This window comes from Equus przewalskii, chromosome 28 (assembly GCF_037783145.1).
Source record: "Equus przewalskii isolate Varuska chromosome 28, EquPr2, whole genome shotgun sequence".
Lineage (NCBI taxonomy): Eukaryota > Metazoa > Chordata > Mammalia > Perissodactyla > Equidae > Equus > Equus przewalskii.
Window position 1 is genome coordinate 24,130,524 of NC_091858.1, and position 26,905 is coordinate 24,157,428.

At 43.2% G+C, this 26,905-nt stretch overlaps 1 protein-coding gene across 15 annotated transcripts in view; it reads left to right on the forward strand.

Moving 5' to 3' along the window:
* Positions 1 to 26,905, forward strand: part of ACSL1 (acyl-CoA synthetase long chain family member 1) — a 64,971-nt gene that overhangs the window by 20,213 nt on the left and 17,853 nt on the right. For all 15 annotated transcript variants that reach the window (XM_070598157.1, XM_070598159.1, XM_070598163.1 and 12 more), the window contains exons 2-7: positions 695 to 921; positions 13,831 to 13,945; positions 17,954 to 18,018; positions 20,925 to 21,026; positions 23,353 to 23,452; positions 23,673 to 23,851. In XM_070598157.1, coding sequence (XP_070454258.1) covers positions 727 to 921; positions 13,831 to 13,945; positions 17,954 to 18,018; positions 20,925 to 21,026; positions 23,353 to 23,452; positions 23,673 to 23,851 — 756 coding nt within the window. In that variant the 5' untranslated portion in view covers positions 695 to 726. The remainder of the gene's footprint in view (positions 1 to 694; positions 922 to 13,830; positions 13,946 to 17,953; positions 18,019 to 20,924; positions 21,027 to 23,352; positions 23,453 to 23,672; positions 23,852 to 26,905) is intronic.

The following is a 26,905-nucleotide window of genomic DNA, read 5'->3' on the forward strand; positions in this document are numbered from 1 at the left end:
GCGGGATTTAGCAGTGGAATCTGGGATCTTGAATACTATTCTATACTTTTGCTCAAATACCACGCTGCAGTCTCTCTCTCGATATTTGGTGGTTGGCTTAAAGTTTATGTGCACCAATTTATTATTATATTTTAGCTGTCAGATCTTGAGGACCGTAAGAGGAATTATTTTATCAGAATAGCCAACTACGGTTTCCCCTGCATTTATATTGTTGCTTTTATGGTACAAAGAGGATGGGGAAGGTGAGAGACACTGAAATTTAGGTTGGTCTCTTTCACCAGTTGGGGAGCTTGTTCTGAGATTTGTTGGAAGAAATGGAAACTAATGGCCGTGAGATGGTTTGGGCCTGCATGGGCCTCTTCATTAGCCGTGATAATGAGAGTCGAGTGCATTTGATTAGATGGAAGAGAATAGGGATAGAGTATGAGCATTTTATGGCAAGAATTCCTCATGAGTAAAATCTTTTTCATGTGGTTGGTGAAGACTTTACATAAGATGATAGAAGTAGAATGAATTCCTCAAGTGTTTTTAGAAAAATGAAATCTGACAGCCAGGAAGAGACCTGGCCCATTGGACTGTGGGTTTAATGCCTTGATGGGTCAGCCAGCCATTGAGTTAGATGATTGGCCTTTGGGAATTGTAGAGAGGAGTCCCACCTCCCTGGAATGAACGTGGCGTTTTTCTCTTCTCACAGAATTCAGCCTCGGGAACCACCAACACAGGACCATGGAAGCCCACGAGTTGTTCCAGTATTTTCGGATGCCGGAGCTGGCTGACTTCAGACAGTACGTTCGTACTCTTCCCACCAACACGCTCATGGGCGTTGGAGCTTTTGCAGCCCTGACCACTTTCTGGTACGCCACAAGGCCCAAAGCCCTGAGGCCACCGTGTGACCTCTCCATGCAGTCGGTGGAAGTGCCGGTAAGTGGGGGAGCTGACCTGCCATGTGGGTTTTCTCAGTGTTTCCTCAGATTCATTAAGCCCCATTGAGTTATATATTGATCACAATGACAATCGCAGTCAAATGTTTGCTCGCCAGGGCAATTTGTAAGCCGAAATGTGCTCAACCAACAGAAGTTTGTGGATAATAAATGGAAGTAGAGGCCAAAATATAGGGCAGAGGTACAGATGAGGTGGCATTGGTTGGTCAATGTGGGTTTACCTGTCACACAGAGGTTCATTTCAGAAATCACATTGAGCCTCTCCCCTGTGCTAGGCATTGCAATAGGCCCAGAAGATTCCGTGAGGGGAAAGGACAGGCACAGAGTCCTGTTCTCGCAGGGCTTGTGTTCCAGCAGAGAAGAGAGTTATAGAAAGAAGGATTTCGCTTGTGGTGTGTCTGATGCCTGGAACACATCCCCCAGCTGTTGAAAAGGACTCTCGGATTTCAAATAGGATGACGCTAGACTAGGAACTTGCCAGAATCACATGGCCATAGAATTTAGGATAGGACTTGGAGGAACAAGGACATTCAAGAGGCGTCTAAGGTTGAGCCGTTCAGGGCCATGGTTGCATATAACTTAGACAAAGTAAAGGTCATGCTCCCACTGGTATGAAAATTAAACCGGAGCATATGTTCCATAATTGGGGCTTACTGGCTGGGGTGGCATGGGGAAATCTAGAGACCCTTCCGGAAAGATTCTTCGTTCTCTTGTTCTACCTTCCTTCCTTCCCGTTGGCGTCTCTTTTCAAGGTTAGTAAAAAAACATGAGTGGTTGATGAAGAAGCCAAGTTCTGAATGGTTCTCTGACTTCTTCTGAATGGTTCTCTGCTTTGGAATTTCTTGCTTTCCCCTACCTAAGTCCCAATTAATTTTCAGTATTTATTGCTTTCAACATGTGTGAAGAGGAATGTTGGGAAATGCAGAATTGCCTCATTTGCTGCACTTAGATGTAGTGTGAAAGGTCTGGCCCTGTCCCCGGGCTGATGGCCTCAGGAGGAGAATGTGCCCTTCCAAATAGAGCCCTGGCCTCGTTAATAGCTTTTGGTTATTTATAGGGTTTTAGTTCTTTGTGACAATTTCTTGGATTCACTAATGTGAAACTCTTAAAATATATAAAAAGATATGTCAGTCTCATTCATGCCAAAATGTAAAAATAGAATGACTGAACTACTGCTGAGGAAAGTTGGCTTAATGCTTCATTTCTGTTTAGAAGGTAAACCTAATATTTCACGTCAGCTAATTATATACCAATAATGAGAAGAGTTTAATTTTTTCTAATAGATATATGTGAGTAGCATTGCCATCGGTACAAAAAGAGTACTTGGCAAGTGTAGATCTAAGATATTTATAATTTAGCTGTAACTATAAAAAAGGCCCAGTTCTTATTGTATGAGAAATTGTGGAGGCACCTACAATATGATTTTTAAGTTCCAGCTTAGCATAAAGTCCTTGAGCCTTATTAAAATAATCATATATGTTCTCTGTAGAACAATTTAAAACTACAGATAAGCAGAAAGAAAGTTAAAATTTGTAATTCCACGACCTTGTATAGAGGCTTCCTGATTTTTCTCTTTGCTTATAGAAATAGATTTCACTCTGATTTTCAGAATTTGTAGGTCTTAGGACCGGATACAAAATTTGCTTTGCATTTCTAAAAAACTTAAAATATCGAATTTAAGATTAGCATGGAGTTGTAATGCGTAGTAATTATAGATGCTTTTATATGGCCGGCATCATCATTCGGATTTCTGTGGCAGAAAGAGGACCTGAATTCACTCCATTGAGTATTAATCAGGAGCCTATATCTGGCACTCTTGCCACGGCTGATCGCCAGAATAAAATATTGTTACTTTGTTCCTACTTTGAAAACAAGTACGTAATGGCATTTGCCAGTCCCCACCCACGCTCCCCCTCTGATTTCGCATACGGGGTGTTTTTCACCCTCCTGTTCCCATAAACTTTACATGGATATTAAATTGAGAAGAATCTGCCCTATTTGGTTTGGCTGCAACTCATCACTACCCACACTGGCTGTTTCCCAGCCACAGTTTTTTTAAAGCAGCAGCGCGGAGATTCTTATAAGTTACAGCTTATAAACTTTCCTTTCATAAATCAGGGCCGTTGGGCTGGCCCTGTGGCTGAGTGGTTAGAGTACCATGTGCTCTGCTTTGGCTGCCCGGGGTTCATGGGTTTGGATCCTGGGTGTGGACCCACTCCACTCATCAGCCATGCTGTGGAGGCATTCCACATACAGAATGGAGGAAGTTTGGCTCAAATGTTAGCTCAGGGCTAATCTTCCTCAAGCAAAAAAAAAAAAAAAGAGGATTGGCAACAGTTGTTAGCTCAGGGCAAATCTTCCTCACCAAAAATAAATAAATAATAAATCAAAGTCTTGAAGAGGATGTTAGCACTCATCCTATGTACCTGTGCAGGAAAGGCAGTGAACACATATGCTGTAGAATGGGACAGAGAAGCTGATGTTAGGAACGACATCTGTAAAGTCTTTCTTACATTTCTGAGCATGGTTTGATCAGGACCCTATTTAGAGAGCTGTGTCCCTGTGTTGGCAGTTACAGCTTACCAACAACCTGCAACAGCGACCCGCAGGCTGGCCGGCCTTTCCCTGCGTGTCAGGGAAGAACTTCCATCTTCCAAAGGTTTCGTCCGCTGCTGCTCCGTAACTCTGAGCAGGAGATAGAAACAAATTTTTGTGTGTCTTTTTATTTTTTTAATCACTTTTGCAAGTGATGTGCAAGTTTCTGGTTTGGGCTAATCTCAGCCTGTTCTCTGAGATGGAGATCCACATGTCCGCTAATGAAGATGATGTTTACTGGAGTGACTGGAAACCTTTTGGGACCAGTCAGGGCTCAGACCTCGGTGGTTGCAGTTAAGGGACACAGGAGAGCATGTTGGGGCCTGAAGGGTCCAGAGAGGCAGAGAGATGTGGCAGAGGCTGGACTTGGCCCCTCTGCTGAGACCAGGCAGCCTTGGGAGAGGTCACCTGACTTTTCTGACCTTCAGATTCCTCATCTGGAACACAGAAGTGACAGTCCTTTCCCCCGCTCGGTGTTGTTAAGAGGACTGTATAGATATATGCAGAGTGGCTGCCTGGACCATAGTAAGTATTCAGTAAATGTTAGTTTTCTTCTTCTGTAAAGATCTCCTTTTTTAGCTCTCACATTTTATGCATGAGAACACAACTGGGGTCCAGAGAGGTGAAATTAGATCATACACTTAGTGGAAGATCTAGAACTCTGTTACGCTGCCTTCATTACAGTAGTTGAAAGATATGTATTATAACTAGTACACTGTGGCGGGGGGGGGGGGGGAGGATAAATAGGGACCATAAGGAAAATTTGGGTCTGTCTAGATAAATTTGAAGAGTCAGTGCCTAGAGCTTCTGAACCCAGGAGCAGGCTCTTCTGGAAATGGATATGCGGGCAAAGGAGTCTAAAAGTAGTGGTGGAAATTGAAGTAGGAAAAGGGACAGGTGGGAGATGGAGTCTGAGATCCACATATAGGGTGGATGTAGGACCAGAAACTGTCAAGGATGGAGTGGCGGTGAGGACCAGGGGAGGAGGGCGTAGAGCTCTTAAAACGTGGGCAGCAGCAGCAGCAAAAGCTGATTTCTGGTAAGTTTCTGGCTTTCTTCATCCTCTACCCCTGAACCAGGCGGGACATAGACAAGATCAGAGCTTGGTGCTGATGGGGTTGTAGGACCTACCAGAGTTTGAGGGATTTAGGCAACAAACCATTACAAAGTATAGATGAGAAGTGCTGTAATTGCTGAAGGGGGTGGTAGAAAGAATGTGTGAATTTCTCTAATTGACAAGAGATGTCATGTGGGCATTGAGATGGCTTATTTCTCAAATTAGGTTAGAAAGATTTTTGACAACTCTCACTGGATTGTAAAGTACTTAAAGGAAAACCCAAGTTATCTGTTTTGTTTTTTAAACATCAGAGAAGGCAATCAATTGTAGCAAGTAAAAACTTTTATCCAGTCCTTAGCGTTTCGAAGACATCATCTTAAGATTATCAGACTTTAGATTAAACTTTACCTCTGGTAACTAAACCAGTTAGTCTAACGGATTCACTGTTTGGGCTTGTTTCTGGACCTTGGTTCTAGCATGGGTTATACCTTTTAATAGGCCGATCCCGTTCTTTGAGTATCCCATCTTGTCTCCAAGTTGGGTGACTTGTTTCCACCCCAAATAATCCTCATGACATTCAGGTCGCGTGCTGGCTAGATGACCCTTTCCGTGAATGGTTGAGATTTAAACATCCATATGTTGGAATATATATGATTAGCAACTTGCCTTAGCATTGTAATCCTGTGCTCCAGAAAGTCTGATGTGGAGGATGTGACACCTGGATTTAATTCTCCATAAGTCACAGAGAGTAGTTATCAGGCATTCATTTGGCAAGTACTTGAGCATCTGCCACATAATGGGCACAATACAGGCAGGAGGAGGCTGCTGCTCTTCAGGAGCTTACACAAGCCAGCAGGAAGGACTGCTGAGGACTCCTTCCGTCCCTGGCAGAGGACAAAGGCCATCCTTAAACTAAGAGTAATCCAAGGACTTGTTTTCACGCCATGAAACCGTGGTTCATTCTCAAGTGGGAATTTGAAAGAAACAAACTAAATGTAACATATCCAGCCTATGGAAGCAATGCTCAATAAATAGCATAGTTTTAAAATTCGAAAGTCACAGTCCACTGGAGGCCTTCTCAATGCCATGGCTTTCCTGGACAAACCTCAGACCTCCTAGCTCACGTGCACACCTCAGCAAGGACTAGCATCCTTAGTCCACGTTTAGAGGGAGCGAATGGAGACTGGTACTGAGTAGGAGTTTCCCATGTGGGTTAACCCATGTGGTTAGTGGAATCACTCATTTTACACCCGTGTGTGTGTGGAAAGACTTGCTTGAAAACTGGCTCAAGCAGTTTCTGCAAGAGAAGAGAGCGGGTCGTTGATTCATAAGTTTTTATGGAGACTCGCAGTGGACTTGTGGAGACCAAGTCCAGCCTATGGGGGTAATGACGGTGGAAAAATCAAGAATGGTGATGCCCAAAAAAAGTTGAACTCATAGAGTGAGTTGCCCTGGGCTGGAGGGTGGAGGAAGCAGGGAGAGTTTGGTAAAAGGGTACAGACTTTGAGCTGTCAGATGAGTGAGCTCTGAGGATCTAATGTGTAACATAGTAACTATGGTTGAACACTGTGTTGTGTAATTGAAATTTGCTAAGAGTAGAACTTTAGTGTTTTTACCAAAAAAAAAAAGGGTAAATATGTGAAGTGATGGATGTGTTTATAATTAACTCAGTGGCGGCAGTTTTTTCACAGTGTTTTATGTGTGTATCAAATCATGTTATACACTTTACATCTGTTACATTGTTGTCAGTTTTATTCAATAAAGTGGAAGGAAAACAAAGAATGGCGATGCCTTTCTGAACTTGAATGGCCAGGGCTGACTCAGAGCAGGGGCGCTGTTGTGGAGTTGGGCAGGGTCAGACACGGCTCTGAGGCAGAAGGGTAGGGACGAGCCTGGGTGGAAGCTGCTAGGGCAGAGTGGGAAGCGAGTTGTCCAGGAAGGGCAGGTGCGGTCACACGGTGAAGCCCTCCCTCCCCTGACACCAGCCGAGTGGGTCTGTGGAAGGAGTGTAACAGGGGGGCATTAGACTAACGAGTTTGAACCGGGTGGGAGGTAGCAGGTCAACACTAAGAGGAAGGGGGAGATATTAGGAACAGTCTAGTTGTTTCTGCAGTGATTTGTACAAATAAACATAAACATAAACAAAATTCTCATCTCATCAACCTCAGAACAGTCGACTAGAAGTGCATGTGAGACTCTGGAAGAATCTCTTGGTTTGGTGCTCTGGCTTCCTATGTGTCAATAACCCTTAGGTAAATCCTGTCTGTTTTTAGGCATTCACTTTCATTTACTTACCGTTTGTAATTGCAGGTTCCTACTCACTGTTCCCCACGGCCTGTTCTTTCCTGATTGCAAAATAATTGTGATTCTGGTCAAACAGAGATGTGTGCCGAGATCTGCCTTCCAGTCCCACCTCTGGCTGCTCGGTGCTATGGTACTCAGAGAATTTTCAGACATGTTTTCCTGAAGGGTGACGCTATCTGAGGGCATCGTCAGCAAGCAGCCCCAGCAGTTGGGGCAATGGGGGTGGGATGGAGAGAATGTATTTGGAGGGGGGTGTTCTTATTGAGAAATGTTATTCTGGGAGTATGTAAGCATCCACATTTTCATACCACAGGTAATTTTAGCACCTTTTCTAAAACTTAATCAGCTTCTTAATAACAAACAATGAAAAACCTTGCTAACTTAATTTTTCTTATGAGACTCACATTATAGGAAACTTAACTGAGTTCCTCTGTGGCATTAGACTTGCCTGCTAACTCCATAGTGCCTAGTGATGCGGACGAGGTGTTAGAAGTGTCAGAGCTGATAATGGCAGTGGGGGTTGGGTGGGTGTGCTGCAGGATGAGGGGTGGGCATTGCAGAGAACCGAGGCAGACTTTCTGATCTTTGCACCAAGACCTGCCCACAGAAGTATGAAATAGCTGCCTTTAGGAATTCAGAGAAAGAACGGTGATTGTTTTAGGGGAAGAAAAAATTTCTGGGTCCCCTTTAACTGGGAAGAAAAAGCTCAAGTTGACTATATAGGAATATAGTCAAGCAGGTCGGAAAACACAATTTGATTTTGTACAAATGATGCCACTTCTCACAGGCTTCATTAAGCAGGGAACATGTGTACACATAAGTGACAGAAATGTGTGCTGTAGTCTTTATTTAAATCAAAAAATAGCCTCCCCTGGAGCTAGCCTGGTAGCATAGTGGTTAAGTTCGCACACTTCTCTTCAGCAGCCTGGGGTTCGCCGGTTCGCATCCTGGGCACAGACCTACACACCACTCATCAAGCCATGCTGTGGTGGCATCCTGCATACAAAGTAGAGGAAGACTGGCACAGATGTTAGCTCAGGGTCAATCTTCCTCACCAAAAAAGAAAAAAAAAAAAAAGGCTCCCCCAAGCAGGGTCAACTTGTGCCAAGTGGAAAATGACAAATGGAAGCTTTCTGAACCTCTTACCAAAAATCCCGGCTTTACATCAGTGTCTAAAAGACTGACAAAGAGTAAGGAATAGAGACTGGTTCCCGTCAGATGAGTCAGAAGTGAAGCCGAATGCCTCGCATAGTCCAAAGGGCAGGCAGGAAGGGATGCAATAGGCAGGCTTGTTTTGCTGGAACAATGTGTGTTTGGGGAATTTGGATTTTGTGACTGTAAACTTTCTTCCCTTTGCCCGAGGTGGGAGGGTGTGATTTTCCCTTCTGTGGTTGGCTGACTTGTTCTGGTGAGATGATTGCAATGTGTTCGTTTAGTACTCTGTCGGCCTCCCACACCCCTTAAGCAAATCCTCCAATTGGGATAGCGAGGCATTCAGGAAGTTGGAAACTGGAGGAGGAACTAGGCATGAAAAGGAAAAAGGCTGTGAGGATCAGAGGAGAGTGCTGAAGAAACAAAAAACCCAGTCGGGCACCGGTGATCTGGGCCCCGTCTTCTCAAAGATGAAGATGAATGACATGTGGGCAAGTTTGAAGCTGCTTGTGAACCACAGAGCAAATCTCCTAATGTTCCCGGATGTCCCTTGGAGCTGGGTTTAAAGCTTGGCTCCACCACATTTTAGATGTGGGACCGAGACCTGAGGACCTTCCTCTCCGTCTGTTTTCTCATCTGCAAGGTCGCTGGCCTGCAGCAGGCGCTCAGTAACTGTTCCCGCACCTTCCGTCTTCCCTGAGCTCAGGTGACGACACCCAGCACTGATCATTACTATGATGCTTCTGCCCTCTCTTTGCTTACTTGAGTGTAAAGGATTTGGGGAATTAGCTAGTTAAATGGTGAGCATGAATAGTGAACCTACAGGTTCATTGTTACCTGTGACATCTACAGGCCAGCATAATGGGGGAGTCTAGGTGTTTTTTAAATATCCTGTCCATTGTCGTTCAGAAAATATGGTTGGGAGGGTCACCTATCGGCTGGCCTTTAAAGGCCCTAGTTTGCTCTGTTAAAGATCTGCTGTGGCCGGATGTGAGAATTGATGGCCAGAGAGCTTCTCTTAGAGGCACTGGGTGGAAAAGTCATTTTGTGCCTGTTTATATAAAGAAGTTAACGGTGCTCTGGGCAGAGTAAGATGCATGTTAAAATGTAAGTGTTGGGAGGAATGTATTTCACATGGAGGATATTGGATAGAGGGGGAAAAAGTCATTTCTATCCCCCTAGGACTGTGGTTTCCACCTGCTGCTTTTCCCCCTAGAGTTGAATTTAACATTAACATCCAGCCAAGTCTTCAACAGTCTTGTTGGAAATGACTCAGTTCTCCTCCCTCCCTCTCTGCTCTCTCTTCCTCCCCCTCCTCCCTCTCTCCTTGTCTCCCTTCCTCTTCCTGCCTCCCCCCATCCCTCTCCATGGAGAGAATAAACAAATGTTGGTAACAGTGTGCGTGGTTGACCGTTATGGCCCGTAGGTATCCATTTCTAGAGATGAATGAGACCACAGTTTATAAAGCTTGGGTCTGTCTATCCCCAAGAAATCTTCTGAGATGGAATTTGCTTTTGCATTTAGATATGGGAGTGGCACAGAATTACTTTCACCGTCAAGTGTTCCTTTTTGTCAAATATTGGCAGGAGTTCTAGTCTTGGGAACCACTGATAACGCAGATGTTTGCTGTCCTCCTGCCCTTACTGCCCCCAAGGGGAAATTGAGCTTTTACTTCCTAATGAGCCCGTGTGGGGAGACTGACCTCCCAAGGAACCTAGCCTGAACAGATGCTGCAGAATGTACTCGTGACCACTGGTTGGCTGTGTAGTGGGTTTGACTCGCCATCGCTTTTATTTTTTCAAACTGGGAAAACTGTGTAACTGCATTAAAGAAGAGTACAGCAGAAGCAATAAAAGACACTGAATCCTCCCAGACTCAGTCTTATGGACTAGTTTCCTGCACATTCGACTGGGATGTCTGCTTAGCTCTCCCTGTTTCTTGAGCACAACTGAAACCCCCATCTCCACCCTCAATCGGTAGGTGGTAGCAGAAGTCCAGAAAGGCCAAATTTTTTTGAAAATAATAAAGTATTTTTTCATTTAAGTAGATGTTCCTAGAAATAGCCGCACGTACTTGAATAACCCCAAAATTAAATGCCCTGCTTTTGAAATGGCTCGATTTTGTAGCACGTAGAGACATCGTGAGCTCTGGTTGTGATAGCCGTGCTTGCCAGCATGCGGGGTGCAGTCCCTTGGCTTCGCGGCTGTAACTGAGGTCGCCAACACCCAGTGTTTACATAGAGCATTTTTGTTCAAGAGGGTGGTAACACGTTCGCACGTCAAAAACGATGATTCTGGTTCTTTATGGGAATGTGTGATCATTTCATACAGCGACAGATTTCAAAGCACCAATCTTGTTGCTTAGTGACGTCCACTGCCATTTCGTTCAGTCTCCTTTCTTGAAATCACAGTGTGCCTTACCCTTAAGTGACAGTGTGACTTTTTACTCAGTTTCACCTCTGCCTTACGCTGGTGTACCTTTTTGGCATAGAGCACATTTACTGCCTCATCTTCAAACTTTTGCTGATTATTCTAATTGCTAATTAGAATAATAATAAATATCTTGTCCTCAGGTTACTTTGTCAGCATGATGGCTTTATCTGGGATATAGTGAACTTCTTTAACTTTGATTTGGCTGTTTTACCTTCCTGTTTCTCAAAGTCCTGACAATTATATACCACCAAAAAATTAACCTAACCAAAGAATTATTTAGTTAAAAGTTTCTTATTAAATTAAACTCTTGAGCAGTGATTCCCAAAATAAGAATTGGGAAATTGACTTACTATCTTGAAGGGATGTGGTCTCCATATATCCAAAGTAAACTTAATCTCTTTTCTCAAACCTGGCCCCAATCCCTGGTCTTCTATTTTTGATAACATGGAACTGCTGTCTTCTCAGCCTTGCCACTCTCCCCTCCTTTTCTTCTAAGTCCAATTACTTGCCAAATCCTGCCCATTAGCACTTAGTGCATCCAACATCACCATTCTCCCCATTCCCACTTGCCGCTGCCCTAGTCCAAGCCCATATAAGTTGGTTTCTCTCTAGAAGATCTATTCTGTCCTCTGCTCACACTCCTGGTAGATCTCTTTCTAAAGTATTACCCCGATCTTCACCACTTCTCTACTGGGGACGCTAATGTGGTTCTCACGCGCGTGTGCACCAGAATCCCCTGAAGGGCTTGCTAAAACAGCCTGCTGCGTCTCACCCCTGCGGTTTCTGCTTCAGTAGGTCTGGTGTAGGGCTGGCTAATTTGCTTTCCTTACGAGGGCCACGTGTTCCCCTGACCATCCTTTAGGGACCTCGGCTCCAGGGTGAACTTGTGCTCCTTAGAGTCTAGGCCTGTTCATGTCTGTTCATTCTGACTTCCGCCATGCTCTTCTGCTCCGCTAGTGCTCCTTGGAGTCCCTCTGGTCATGTAAGGATAAGACTCTGGCTCCTTCAGAAGAAGCTCTGTGTCTTAGTCACCTGATTCCCATCTACCCATTGACAGCTGTGGGCACTTCTCAGCAGAATGCATGGGGAGGGCGGTATTGCTTTTGCAGATAGCCCACTGAGTGATACCATGAATGAGTGAGTGTCATGATGAGAGGGGTAGAAGGCACATCCTTAGCAGAGTCATGAGGACCTCCCTGTGGCCCGCTGGGCTGCCTGCGCCTCCAGACCGTGTTGACAGGCAGAGTGGATGGGGCCAGCGGCCAGGAGGCGGTTATTTACAGCAGCCGTGTCTTCTTCACTGGGCACACCTCTTACTTTCCTTAGCTTTTTCCTCCTTCCCATTTTCTGTCACTCAGTCCCCTCGCCTTTCTCTTCCTACCTTAGCCATGATGCCCTGGGTCTTTCTGGTGGCTTCCTAGGTTGAAGAGGCTTCTGAATCTTACCATAAAGCCACAAAGTTGCTTCTGAATTTTAATCGGAATATTTGCTGGAGCAGTTATAGGCTAAGAAGGACTGGTACTGTACTTAGAGCATGTTATAGGGTGTCTGAGTAATATTCTACATGATCCTTTTTTACAGGAAAGTTCTTGTTTAATGAAAAATAACCCTGGATATGGACACACGGTATCTCCATGTTGCAGAAAAGAAAACAGACTCAGAGATTAAGTAATAATAAAGCATGATTCTCAACTGAAGAGATTTTTCCACCTTTATGCAAACGAATAACATCTTTGCTTTAAAAGTAGCATGTTGTAGTTAATAATTATGTTTAGAATCGTAGCTACAGTATTAGGTAGTTTCTGCCAAGATAGACGAGACTGATGATTAGAATATATGTTTGAGTAATGTTTACTCCAGAAAACTGTTAGCAGTTTTAGGAGTTAACCACACAAATGTAGCACAGAGTAGATATTGAAAGAATGTATATAAATGTATAAGCATAGGAAAAAGTCTGGAAGGAACTCACTGAACTGATAATAAGGGCTAGTCATTTTTTTCCTTGATACACTTCTGGACTATTAAATTTTTTTAAAGTATATAAATGATAACTTGGGGTGGTGGAAGACAGAAGAGGGCATGTGGGAGGAGGGGTGAAGGATTCTAATTTAAAAAAACCATAGAAGAAAAAAAAGAATCTATCACAACGTATCTGCAGTCATTACCTTAGAAAGGGTCCCCACCGCACTTCCTCCCCTGGAATACATCCCAGCTGCCCGTCCGCTCTGCCTGGCCGGACTGTCTAGTCTCTGAGACCCAGCCCTGTGCCCGCTTCTTCATGAAGCCTTTCCTATATTCATTCTTCAGACCTCAAGCCAGAAAAAATCTATCCTACTTTTGAACAGTCCTTTCTTGTGGGAGCAGAAGTTCTTGTATCGTAGTCTCATTTCCCCGAGAAAGTCTTTCCTGATGTTTGCAATGTGAAGGCCCCTCTCTGAAATTAAAAAAAAAAAATTGTTGGCGCTGACATCGTAGTAGCACAGCTTTTATTTATCAGTCTCTAAAGAGTGCTTAGGGGTTGTGTGAATATCTGGTCCCCTAGTAGCAGCTCTGTGGATCTGAGGGCTCAGCAGCTCACAGGCTGAGAATCACGTACTACTTGTTAAGATGACTACTGCTGCTAGTTAGGCGTTCTTGTGCACAGCCAGTGTACTTACAAAGCCGACAAATGAAGACAGCTTCTCGAGAGAAGGATGCCCAGTGATGTCAGAGCTGTGATCCTGTCAGTGCTGCGCATCACACTTTTAAAGAGGAGTCTGCACGCTCACACATTTTGTGGCTGATGATCGTAACTATTAGATGCTATATGAGAAACTGAAGTTTCCTAACAGATTATAGTGCAGTTGGCAAAGAGATACAACAGTGGAACTAACCTTAAAAGAATATAGATAACACTATGGCAGTAGAACTGAATGGTGTGTCGTTTCCACAAGAGCTGACTCAAAATCAGCCGTCTGTGCTGTCGATGGCAGCCGTGTGAGCATTGTCACAGTGTGTGGTGGTGGCTAGTTTCCAGTTCTCCTCCTGTTCTCTTCAGCCTTGTCTGGCAGGACCAGTGCTTATAGGTCTGTGAACCTCTTTCTCTTTTCCTCACTTGTTTCCTTCGCCCAGGGACCGTTTGACAGACATTCGGTCCTGGCCTTGCTTCTCAGAAGCCTGCACTTGTCTCCAGGTGAATGACTGACATTAGCGCACCAGCATGTCCTGCGCTTCAATCCATTCAACCAACGCCCACAGGGCAGCTACTCCAGAGGGGCCCCTGGAGGGGATTGTGGGCATGCACATCAAGCTTTTTCTTTTTAACGCTTTCTTCTAACATGCTTGTCTGTCTGTCTGTCTTTTTCCATAGGGTAGTGATGGCGCTCGGAGATCCACCCTCCTTGATAGTGAGAAGCCCTTGGTGTATTTCTACGATGACGTCACAACGGTATATGAAGTTTTCCTGAGGGGTATACAGGTGTCAAGTAAGCATTTTACTGAATTTGTGTGACTAACGCTTAGTGGTTTTCATTCAGAAAGGGTGGTCCTTCTGCAGAAAGGCACATTACTCACATCTTTCACCTACTTCATATTGTTCAAGTGTCTCTGTCTCCGGCCATAACTTCTCCAGAGTGAGTCCGCAAGCACACTAGCCTTCTAGATGTTGCCCATGGCAAAGGGGGTTCCGTGGCCCTGTGTTTTCAGCATGTCCTGTATTTTATGCAGAGTCACAGATCCATTAGCTCATTATGGGCTCTGACTTTTCCTGCAGTCAACAGACCTGTTTAATTGGGCTCAAGCCAACATTTTTCAAACTTACTTGACCGTGAGACCCATATTTTGAGAAATAAACGCTGGCATCAAGGAAGCTGTGTTCCATCAGGGACAGTCTGGGAATGTTGGCTCCTGGACTACCCTTAATTACTAACGATGGCATAGGAGGCCCGGGACACCGAGCTCCTGCCTTCCTTTCCAGCCTCTCCCTTCCAGGCTCCATGTGTGCTCCCCTCAGGTCACACCGAACTTCCTGCAAAGCCATGACCCCTCTCCTCTCTCATAACCCCATACCTTTGTGCCCTTTTTTTTCTCCTGATCATAAAGCCTTTTCTTTCCTAGCACCAGCCCAGGGTGCTTGACACATTCTTACTAATCTTGTAAAACTCATATTGCCTTTCCCCTTTTCTAGAAAACCTTCCCTGTCTATTGTTTTCATCCCCTGCCTCCACGTGAGGCATTTCCCAGCATTTTGTCCCTATTTCTGTATCAGCCCCTTCAGGGGACAGAGGCGTTTACCTGCCCTTCTCCCACTGGCTGGCTCTCCATGAACAGGGCAGCCATCTCTCCTCTCAGCACTGACACAGGGCCTGGCACACAGCAGGTGCTCATGAATGTACCCTCAACGATGGAGAGAGTCCCCTCTGCTTTTTCACGCCCCACTTTTTGTTTTACCTTCTTTGTTTTTGCCTCTTCCCAGTTCCTCTCTAGAGATGGTCTTTGGGCTCCATGCTTTGTTATTTAGATCTTTTAGTGATTAGCTTTTATTTTTGCCACTGCTAGCTAGATTTTAATCTCTTTATGGTCAGGAACTGTGTGCTGTTGTCCTCTCTGTCCCCCACGATATGTTGCATGTAATCTGTGCTCAAGAAGTACCCATCGTTCTTACTTGATACTAGTAAAACTGGATTGCTTGGCTCAGTGGGTTCACTCCAATATTCCTGTAGCAGATTCATTAAGCCCCGCTGTCAAGAGAAAGTGAATTTACTTCTGTATTATTTAATTTATGAACTTCCTCAAAGATAGTGTCAGGATTTGTCTGTGATAGTAAATATCCATAAGGTAGAGCAGCCTAACATAAGGCCACAAGAAAATGTTTATATATATGTATATAATATAAATATATACGTATATGTATCTATATGCATATATATGTAGATATATTCTTTACCGCTCCCTCAAAGCATGTATATGTATAAACGTATATGCATTTTTTCCAGTGTTAGCAGAAGGTGGGATTCATCAAGGATTATGATGACTTACATCATACTTCTGATTCTTCCCTGATCTTAAGACAAATCCTGTAACTTTTTGGGGGGTTGGTCACTTTCTCTACTTGGAAAATGAAGGTCTTGAATGAATGTTTCAGAGAAGTTGAAGAAAAATAAGTTCACGCTTCTTAACCTTTGCTGATTGAAGGGAACAGCTCTGTGGGTTAGTTTTTTCTTCCTTTTTTTTTTTTCCCCAGAGGAGCTTTTTATTCTAAACTTTCATTTTCCTAGGCTACCGTAAGATTCAACTTCTCTAGGAGAGCAAAAACCAGCATCTGGATAAGGTAGTTAGGAGTTTGTTGAATGACAGGAGAAGCCAGCCTAGAGGTTTGAAACCTAGTGTTTTAGAATTGTACCTAGGAAGCCATTGATAAAGAGTGAGGTCTCTGTCGGTGCTTCGCATCCCTACGTGCACTTTAGTGTCGTCTGGGGAGCTTTTAAAAAATGCTGAGTCTCGGGCCCCATCCCTGTCCAATTGCATCAAAAATTTTGTTAGTAGGTCTTGAGTGTAGTATATTTTGTCAGGTTCCCCAGGTGAGCCTGGGGGTTGACCTCACTATTTAGAGCAGGACCCTGTAAACTTTTTCTGTAAAGGGCCAGAGAGTAAATATGTTAGGCTTTTGGGGCTGTATGATCTCTGCTAGAACGCCTCACTGCAGTCTTAGATCATAGGTAAGTGAATGAGTGAGGCTGTGTTCCAGTCAAACTGTGTTTACAAAAATAGGCTGCAGGCCTGATCTGACCCCTGGCTGTAGATTGCTAATGCCTGGTCTTGAAGAATAAAATAGCATTAGTTCATAGGGTGAGTGTGTTTTTTTTCCATTTGAAAACAACTTCTGATGGAACTTGTCATGTTCAGTCTTTATTCCAGGCCCTGTGAATTGAAAAGGGTCTGAGAATAAGGCCCTCTGTGGCTCCTTTCTGTTTTCCACAGGCACCCTTTAGAGACAGCCAAGAAGTCGGTGTGAAGGAGTGGGTTTGTCCAGCCTGGGTCCTCCCCCTCCTCATGATGGGTTCTTGAATCCACCTTTGTGTCACGTTTCTCTTGTCTAGGGTGTAACTCTGTGTAATAGGCCCAGGCTTGTCAGGGCCCTAGATGGGGCCATGCTCTGCTTTCCCTCCCACTCCCTCGAGGTCCCCAAACCAAATCTGAACACCTAACTCACACTCAAACCTAGAATGGTGAGGCCAGATGTGTTATGTCCTCAAAACAGAAATGCAAATGCTCCATTCAGGTGGGAGATAACCAAACATCCAACTTCAGATGTCCCCGTAGAAGGAGCCGTGCAGGCCCCATGTAACACGGAGCTGACAGAGAGCCCATGTTTCTAGTTAGGAAATATTCTTGGATGTGGTCAACTCTGATCATCTGAACATGACAGCTTGTGTTTCAGGTGGATATGGCTTTTTCTTTCAACAGCTACCAACTGAGCTTAAAGTTAGCTTGGGATTGATCTGTAGAAAGAAACTTGTACAGTTCCAAATATAAATGATTTGGAGCTATCAATATTACTATGCTAGCCCTTAGCTTGAATAATTATTATAGCTTTTCTTTCCTTCTACTTATTCGGTACCTAAATTGGAATCAGGACGCATCCTGATATTTCGTAACTTTTGCTTTCATGAATGCCCCCTTATTTTCCATCATTTTGCATCTTATCTTCCTTTTTGTTTCTCTGCAGTCAAGACTTCACCCATGTCGGATGGGTGAAATAGGTGAAGGGTGTTAAGAAGTACAAACTCCCAGTTACAAAATGAATAAGTCGTGAGGATGTAATGTGCAGCATAGGGAATTTAGTCAATGATACTGTGGTAAGTTTGTATGGTAAAAATCATTACTAGACTTGTCATGGTGATCATTTCGCAATGTATATAAATGTCAAATCACTATGTTGTACACTTGAAACTGATATAATATTATATGTCAAATACACTTCAATGAAAAAAATAAGACTTCACCCATGTAATTAGAATTCCAGGTGATTCTTGTTACCTTTGGTTATCAGAATTTGGGCACTTAAAAATTATATTTTCCATTTCACATTCTGAGTTAGGATGCTTTAAGCTTTTTTCGAAATTTTGAAGGATACCTCTTCTGAAAACCTATGCTAGGATCTCTCTACCACTCAGGGTTATGACTTCTTTCTAAACCAATAGGGTATTGAAGAAGAATTGGCAAATTGAGCATCCTTAAAAATTGTATTTGCTTTATCTCCTCTCATTTTCCTCCTTTCCTGCCCCATTTAAGAAACAAAATAGAAATAAGTAAACAAAAAATCAGACCGAACCCCAGGAAGAAAACTGATTTCCACTCTGAACTCACTGTTTCTAACCTGACGACCTCTGGAGTCTAGCTGATGCTTTGTAGAAGGAGATGGGATGAAAATTATAATATTGATGCATGTTGAGCCCATCGTTTGTTTTTTCATGTTTTCTCTCTTTTTTTAGATAATGGCCATTGTTTGGGCTCTCGGAAGCCGAACCAACCCTATGAGTGGCTTTCATACAAACAGGTGAGCTTTCTGTCTCTGTGAACTCCTCTTGCAAGCTGTAGTGCTTAAATATGTCCGTTTTTGCAGCCATTGGATGTTAGGGCAGGAAGATTTCTACCAAGTGTATGTGTTGGACCAGCTCAGAGCTTCACGATAAGCATACAGCATCCAAATGGAGAAATTTTACACAAAGATTTGGGAACAACTAGTTAAATCATTTACCTGGTGGTTCAAAGCACTTTCCTTTGGAGCTGATGTAATGCATTGTGGAGTATAGTATAATTTTTAAGATAAAATTCTAGAAATGTGCTTCAAGTGGGTGACTCTTCTCCTGGACACCATGCGGGGATAGGGTTACTTCTCTCTGCCTTAAGGGGTACTAGAAAAGTTTAGAAGCCCCAGTCTAGTGTAACCCTCTCATTTTATAGATGAGGAAAACATGCCCCAGGAAGGGATGGGACTCACTCAAGGTCACAGCTGGTTAGTGGCAGAACCAGGACCAGAAGTGAGGTCCCTGCCATCTATTGGAGTGCTCTTCATTGCATCACACTGATCCTGACCAACATGGGACTGGTGTGACATTTAACCCCCCAGGGCAGCCACGGAGAGGAGCACAGATGTTCAGAGATGACACCTGTGTTCTGTATAAACACAATGGAAGCTGGGGTGTGGGTGTTTCTTCTCTGGTCACTCTGCAGTCCCAATTGGTCCACGGCTACAACAGTTGAAATAGTAATTTGGGAATGGCAGATAGCAGAGCAGGAAGACATTGCTTTTTATTTTTATGATGATTACAACAAAGCTGGGTGCCCCTGCTCTCCTCAGTCTCAGTAGTACCCAGGACATTCAGGAGCAGCTGGAAGTGTCAGCTTGGCTGCCTTCTGTTCCCAGCGCAGCTGTCCAGGAAACAGCTCCTGCCCTGGGACAGGTAGTCCTGGTGGTGTTCATGAATACAAAGGAACTTCCTCCTCCTGTGTTTCGTGTGAAGGGTACTCTCAGCAGTTGGTGTGTTCTGGGTGTGTATGTGGGGGAAGTTGTCGTGAGGAGCCACGGAGCCAGCTTGGGAACAATGCTCACTGGTACTCCCTAGCTTGAAACCGATGTTTTCTTCCCTTCCCTCATCTGAAGATCAATGACGTGCAGAAGGCTTTGCTTGGGTATATCCCTCTCTCTCTTTCTCAGAGCTTAGCATACCTTGCTTGTATTGTAGAAGGAGCAAAGGGCTGTAACCCAGGTGACCAGAGAGATTTTCACTGTTTTTATTTTGCCTTACCAGAGCCAAACACTAGTGTCCCGTCCAAATAGTCGTTCTCAAGATCTCTCATTGTCACAAGTGGGGCACAAACTGTTGATGTGTGTTGGCCATTTAAGATTGCACGATGGTCTTCAGGCCTTGAAGAATCCTCAAGTGCTTTCTGGATTACTTCTCACAGTAATATATTCCTCTGTTATTCTGTTGTATGTTCACCGGAAGAGAGAAGATGCAGCCCTTGCAGATTGGAGTTTTCAAGGCAGATTGAAAATCCTTGGGTTTTCTGAAGGTGTTAATCTGTATATTGTACCTTTTAGTCAGAGGCTGGTGAAGATACGAAACTGGACTTGACTGGAGCCCACCGTGGACTTGTACATTTAAATCATTTTTTTTTTTCCACTGGCTCAATGCTTCTGACCTTTAGGGGCTAGCAACCCCTTTGAGGTGTTTTGAAGAAAGATAGAGATCTTCTTTCTAGAGATAAATGCGTATCTATTATCCTAGTGAGTGCTGCAGGCATTTCCCAGGTTCTCATCCCTTAAATGCAAGCAAGAATTGTGAAACAGTACAGGGGGTATGAAAGTAATCAGCATATTCATGTTTTTCTTGCTCTTGCCTCACCAGTGTCAGCTCTTCTTCCCATAGGCACAGCAAGGGATGGCACTATGTGCCACAACCAAAAGGGTTCTGGAGCAGGAATTGGTGTGGCTTCATTTCCTGAGGGCGTGGGTGTGAATTAAAAGTGCTCTTGAGGATCCACCAACTGAAAATGAAGAAAAGAATGCCAAATTTTAAGATTCAAAAAAATTTTTTTTAGTTAATTTGAGGTAGGAATGGGGAGAGAATGGGGACAGGTTTATAGTCCTGCCTAATTTTTCTGAATCTACTTACTTTTGCTTAGTTGTAATAATGGTACGCATTTTTGTCCTTATTTATTTTACTTAAAATTGTCACAGATATTCTAAGTTTGATAGGGTTTTCATAACTGTAATGTTTACTAGCTATATAGCATTTCTCAGAGATTTACCACTGTATATTGAACCCCCCCCAGTCGTTGGTCTTTTTTCCCCTAGCATTTTATGATTTTAGATAATTTTGAAATATATGCCTTTGTACGTTAAGTTTTTTAAAACCTCCTTCTAAGGTTGAATTATTTCCTAAGAGTAAATTCTTAAGATTCGAATTGTAGAGCCTAATGATAAGAGCTGGTGCTTATTTTTTTAAACGTCTCCCCAAACTTGCTATTTCTGTGTTTATACCAAATGACAAGTTTTGGCTGCTCTGCTACTCTTTATAAATACAAAAAAAAAAAAAAAACCCACTATGTCCTTGTATTGCTTTTATAATTTTGTAAGATTTTATAAAACTAAAGTATAAAATAGGAATGTGTGGGAAACCCTGACATACAATCATCTATGACCTGCCACTTTTGAGATGAGATTCACTTGCATTTCCGAAGGACCGTATTGATCAGTTCTCTTAAAAGTGAATTCTGATGAGGAAATCCTTGTATTTTACGAAAACATGGCACTCCAGGAGCACCTGTTTGCTCCCGCTCTCCTTCTCTGTGCGGTGCTGCCTGCTGGCTGAGATGCTGGACTCGGCCGTCGCCCAGCAAGCTTTGTTCCTTGACTTGGGCCTGATGCTCTTCCTGGTTCTTTCTTCCCCATTGCAGGTTGCCGAAATGTCAGAGTCTGTGGGGTCGGCGCTGATCCAGAAGGGCTTCAAGGCTGGCCCAGAGACGTTCGTTGGCATCTTTGCCCAGAACAGACCGGAGGTACTAACCACTGGGCCCCGACCGTACGTGGTTTTGAGAGTTCTCAGCTCTAAGAGCTGGTCAGAGTTCACCCCTCCTGCTGCTGGAGACCAGATCTGTGATCTGATATCTACTGAGAATATGACTTTGTGTTACACCTTAGAAAGTGACACACGTGAAACCCCAAACCAGAGCCTCCTTAGCCTTTAGGTAGAAAAAAAAAAAATCACTTTTTTTTTCTGATTATTGGTTTTTGTTTTTTTAAGATCAGGTCCCCAGCCAAAAACTAACAAAGGAGTTATTAGAACAAATGACTAATAAAGAAGTCTTCTCGCTTTAAGGACTACTTCTGTGATTAGAAACATAGCATTAATCAATTATAGAGAAACTTGGATGCATTGCTGTCGGTAGCAAACTCTCATCTTTTCTTTCTGAAAAGTTTGAGCTTTTCCTCTGCTCGGGTTACCAAGTTTAAAATACCATGGGCGACAAGGAAAGTGCCTCACTGAGAGCCAGCCTTATTTTAGACACGCAGTCTGCTGCTTGGCTGTCTAGGCTCATGCATGTGGCTTCTACAAACCATTGAATTAAAGTGAATTTACATGAGAAGCTCTTTTGGAGTATTGCTTACAATGTTAGTGAACAAACTGATGGCGTAGCTGTCTTGGGAAATTTCAAGCACCAGGCTTGAAGAACTGGTTCTTAGATCTACTGGTGTCCAAAAGTCATGTTGGTTTGATCCCTGTGCTACTGACTGTTTTACAAATTAGCATGGTTTCTTAGCGTTTTATGGACTGTTAAGGGAAAAACAGCATTTTCCACCGGTGGACCATGACTAGGCTCATGAAATTGAGTTTCTTTCATTTTAAGTGAAACCCACTCAAATGAACACATTCAAAATGTGTTTGAATGTGTTGTTTTAGCAGGATTTTTATAAGGAATCTTTAACTAGGATGCATATTCCTTACTTCACGGAGTAGGCACCCTCCTATATTTATCAGTTAGTTCAGTAAATGTTTATTGAGTGCCTACGGTATGCCAGGCACCATGAGACACCAAAGCACGACAGTGACTTGAATCTCCTTTGTGAGGTACCACGTTAGAGAAGACAGGCCCATAAGCTGATACATTCTCTGTAACGGGGTAGGTGTGGAGACAGGGCAGAAGGATTGTGGGATCTCAGTCAAGGAGGACTTCCTGGAGGTGGCATCTGAGTGGAGTCTTGGAGGACATGAGGGTGGGGAAGCCAAGGGAATGTCAGGAACAACCTCATGTTTGCATCGGGCAACATGTTTGTGTTGGGGAATGAAGCATTTTACTGTGGTAGAGCTTGGAGTGGCAGGACGAGGGGCAGGGAAGAGAGACCACATGTGCCCCATGTACCCTAATAAGGAGCTTGGACCTGACCTCTGCATTCTAGTTTGAAATTGGTTCCAGGAAAAAAAAAAGGAGGATTGTTCCAGGTGAAGTGAATGTGGGTGGACTGTGCTCCCTTCCCATGGCAGCTGTGCCTTTATCTGTGTCTGTGGGGGTTCTGCAGAAGGCTTGCCAGCTGCAGCTGGAGGTGATGGGCGCTGCTGAGCCCAGCCCCATTTGCCCTGTAGGCAAAGGAGTCACTATGTGGCTGATGAGTTTAGAAACAAGATGACCTCTAAACCAGTTACACTATCACTTCTTTCCTTTATCATTTTTCTGGGGAGATTTTCCCAGAACAATTTTCCTGTTAGGCAAGTGTCTCTCTCCTTCTCCTACTCCCGGGCAGTATTGCACACTGCCACCAGGTCGAGCTTCCTCAGACCACACACCAAGAAGTCCTCAGTGGCTGTGCATTGCCTGCAGAATAGAGCTAGGCTCCTCTAGCCAGGGGCTTGCTCCAGCCCACCTCTCCAGCCTTGCCATTCCCTGCTGGAACATCCACATCAGCCACATGGCTCCCTGACCCCCTTCCTGCTTTCAATTGGATAGTCCCTGCTATTGGCGTCTCCTTGTCTTTCTCTTCCATCTGTCCAAAATCTGCTGCTCCTGCAAAGGGCAAGCTCAGTTTCCTCCCCCACGAAGGTGGTCCGTTGTGGGCTCGGTCATCTCTGAGTCAGTCACTCTCTTATATTGTTAATTCTCTTTTCACATATTTGCCTCAATTCTTCAGGCAAATTGCACTTTCCATTTGAGAATGGCACAAGCGTTCCCCTCATGGGAGTCCCTCATGGTGCCGGGCACATAGCAGTAGATACACATGTGTTAATTTTGCTGCATCCAGTGTTTCCACTTTGAATCTAGAGTATTGTTCTCCTTGGAGTGGTTCTATGATGACACCTCGTTCTCTCCCCCGACTTTTCTCTTTGTTTAGTGGGTCATCATTGAACAAGGATGCTTTGCATATTCATTGGTGGTTGTCCCCCTCTATGATACCCTGGGAACCGAAGCAATCACCTACATAGTCAACAAAGGTACGTCTACAGCCTTTGGGTGGCTGTTGGCCTAGTTATTGGTTAGATCCGGTGACTTTCCATTTGCTTCTGTTTGATTTGATAGGGATTTTATATTTAAATGCACATCTACCTTTCCATTCAAAGAATGTAGTCCTTAAAATAACCTGGTGTCGGATCTTATACACTCAAGCTTTTAAAATCCTGGAGCTTCTTCCTCATTGTGTCTCTTTATTTCCAGCTGAACTCTCTCTGGTTTTTGTTGACAAGCCAGACAAGGCCAACCTCTTATTAGAAGGCGTCGAAAATAAGTTAACACCAGGCCTTAAAATCATAGTTCTCATGGACTCCTTTGACGTTGATCTGTTGGAACGAGGCAAGAAGTGTGGGGTGGAGATCCTCAGCTTCAAGGCAATGGAGGTGAGTCATTCTACCCTGCCCACTTCTTTGGAGGGTTTCCCTGAGGTCGTTTTGGCTCAAATGTGGTATCCAGAGCACCCGTGAGTCCCAACTCTGGCCCGTAGTCTCAGCAACCTGTAAAAGGTGCAGAGCAGAAATTCCTGTCTCATGACTGGAAAGAAGTATGCCCACTGTCAATCCATCACCTCGTATGGGAAGTACTCTCGCAGCGTGAGTGGCAGCACGCACGTATTTATTCTAGAGTACTGACAAGCCATGCCAATAAATGCCAGCAATGTGAATTTCAGATTCGGGTGGAGATTGAAGTTTGTATGTCATCTTTAGGCTTTGATGGCTTCTGCGTAGTGATTTGTCTCTAAAATGGAGCCAGATAGAGAAATCAGCCTCATTATTCTTTTTCCCAGGTTGCTTTTGTAGAGTCCTGGTAAATTTCCAGCATAGATGTTTGATTTGGTTTATTTGCATATTAAATCTCTTAAGATTCACATTAATCACAACTTTGAAGGTAACTGTTCTGGGAAGATGAGTGTGGTCCGTATTTAAATGGGTCGTGTGACATCGGATCATGTAAAAAGCTGAGTCCCTCAGTTGGACGTTGATTAGAATTCCATCCAGGGGCCAGCCCCTTGGCCGAGAGGTTAATTTGGCATACTCTGCTTCGGAGGCCTAGGGTTTCTCCAGTTCTGATCTTGGGTGTGGACCTAGCACAGCTCATCAAGCCATACTGGGGCTGCATCCCACATAGCAGAACTAGGACTTACAACCGGAATATACAACCATGTACTGGGGGACTTTGGAGTGAAGAAGAAGAAAAAAAAAGAAAAAAGATTGGCAACAGATGTTAGCTCAGGACCAACCTTAAAAAAAAAGATTTCCATCCAAAGAAGCTGGCAAGAGGAGCCTCTTTTTGTGTACACATCATAGTAATAGGAAGTAATAAGCTAAATAGAGTAAGTCATTCTCTTTCTGAAAATGTTATAAGTATTTTCCTGGAACTGTTATAAATAAACTTTTAAGATTTATTTATAGTTCTCCTTCTGCAAAGAATTTGAGGCTACAAGTAAGGATCTATAAAACTTTTCCTGGGGAACTTAGTACTCATAAGGAAACTGTCATTTGTCCTTATAGAGCCTCTGCCTTATAGGCACACATGTGCATGCACACACACGCACACACGTGGCAGCATAGAACATGAGTCCGTAAAAGCTAATGGGTGTGCTGTTGCATTAAATTGGGTTTTTATCTAGCTTTTTAAAACCTAACCTTTCCCCACATTTGTTTTTTTTGCTTGTAATTCCCTTTCACGATAATGTAATCTCTTTTTCCTCCATTTTTCTTCCTTCTCCTTACCTGCCCGTCACACAGACACACACAGAGGAAGTTTTTGGTCTTTTTTGACTGCTATATGATAAAAAAAGTAATTTTAAGATTAAAAAATTTAGATGAGTAGAGTGACTGAAGATTGTAATATAAAGTTTATATTAAAATCTTTATTTATAGAAGACATTGTTTTATACTTACCTGTTTAATATGTTTCATGTTTGGTTTAAAAAATCTTATGAGCAAAAGATTAAGTTTTGAAGAAATTAATTTAATTTAATTTAATTTTATTTTATGTTTTTTTGGTAAGGAAGAGTGGCCCTGAGCTAACATCTGTGCCAGTCTTCTTCTATTTTGTATGTGGGATGCCGCCACAGTGTGGCTTGATGAGCGGTGTGTAGGTCTGCACCTGGGATCTGAACCCACGAACCCCAGGCTTTCAAAGCAGAATGTGTGAACTTAACTACTATGCCACTAGGCCAGCCCCAAGAAATGGATTTTAAATTAGCCTTATGGTTGATCATGTGATCAAGTTTTGATTAATGTGTATTTTTCTAGGAGGAACATTAGGAACATTGGCATTTGGAATTTTTGCGCTTTTTTCAATATTTATTATGAAAATTTTCAAACATGCAAACAAGTTGAAAGAATTTCACAGTAGACCGTGATATACCCACCGAGTCTATAATTAACATTTTAATATATTTACTTTATCACATATTAATCCACCATCAATCTATCTCTTTTTAATGCATTTTCAGTAGTTTGTAAATTTTATCACCCCTAAATACTTCATCATGATAATAATTAACTAGAATTCAGTTTTTTTTCTGTTTATAGTTCTTCTTTTGTTGGCATTTGGAGCCTAAAGATGACAACTTGTTTATTTTTATGCTTCCTGTGCTGTTTTCCAGACGATGATTTCAGGTTTCATGCTGTAAAACTTTCTCGGCAAATAGTGCACTCGTTTGGATCATGTTTGTTCTCAATAAATTAAAAGCCAAATTGCATACACTATTGCTTTATTTTATGCAACCTCAATTTTTGAAGAATTAGAGATCCCAAGAAGTTACGTAAGAATTTTGAAAAGATAAGTGGAAATTTGGACCTGATAAAGATTATTTTGAAAAAAAGAAAAAGATAGAATTATTGTTGCTTTAGCTCTTGGCTAACTTTAATGTGATGTCAGTGTACCTGTTTTTAATCAGTGGTCTGTTTTATATATATATATATATATATATATATATATATATATATATATATATATATAAAATTTAAAATGTGATTAAGATAAAAAACTTTATTTTTTTTATTTTATTTTTTTTTTAAAAAGATTGGCACCTGGGCTAACAACTGATGCCAATCTTTTTTTTTTTTTTCTGCTTTATTTCCCCAAACCCCCCCTGTACACAGTTGTATATCTTAGTTGCAGGTCCTTCTAGTTGTGGGATATGGGATGCTTCCTCAACGTGGCCTGATGAGCAGTGCCGTGTCCACGCCCAGGATCCGAACCCTGGGCCACCGCAGCAGAGTGCGCGAACTTAACCTCTTGGCCACGGAGCCGGCCCCAAAACTGTTTAAAAGTTTATGCTGGGCAGAAACTCACTGAGCTGTGACCACACCCATCTAATTTCTGTTTAATTGTAGGCCTACTCACTGCATGTGCTCACTCAAGCTGTTCCATTTTAATAGGAAAAGAATAGAAATAGTTTATTAAAAAAATTAATAGAGGGG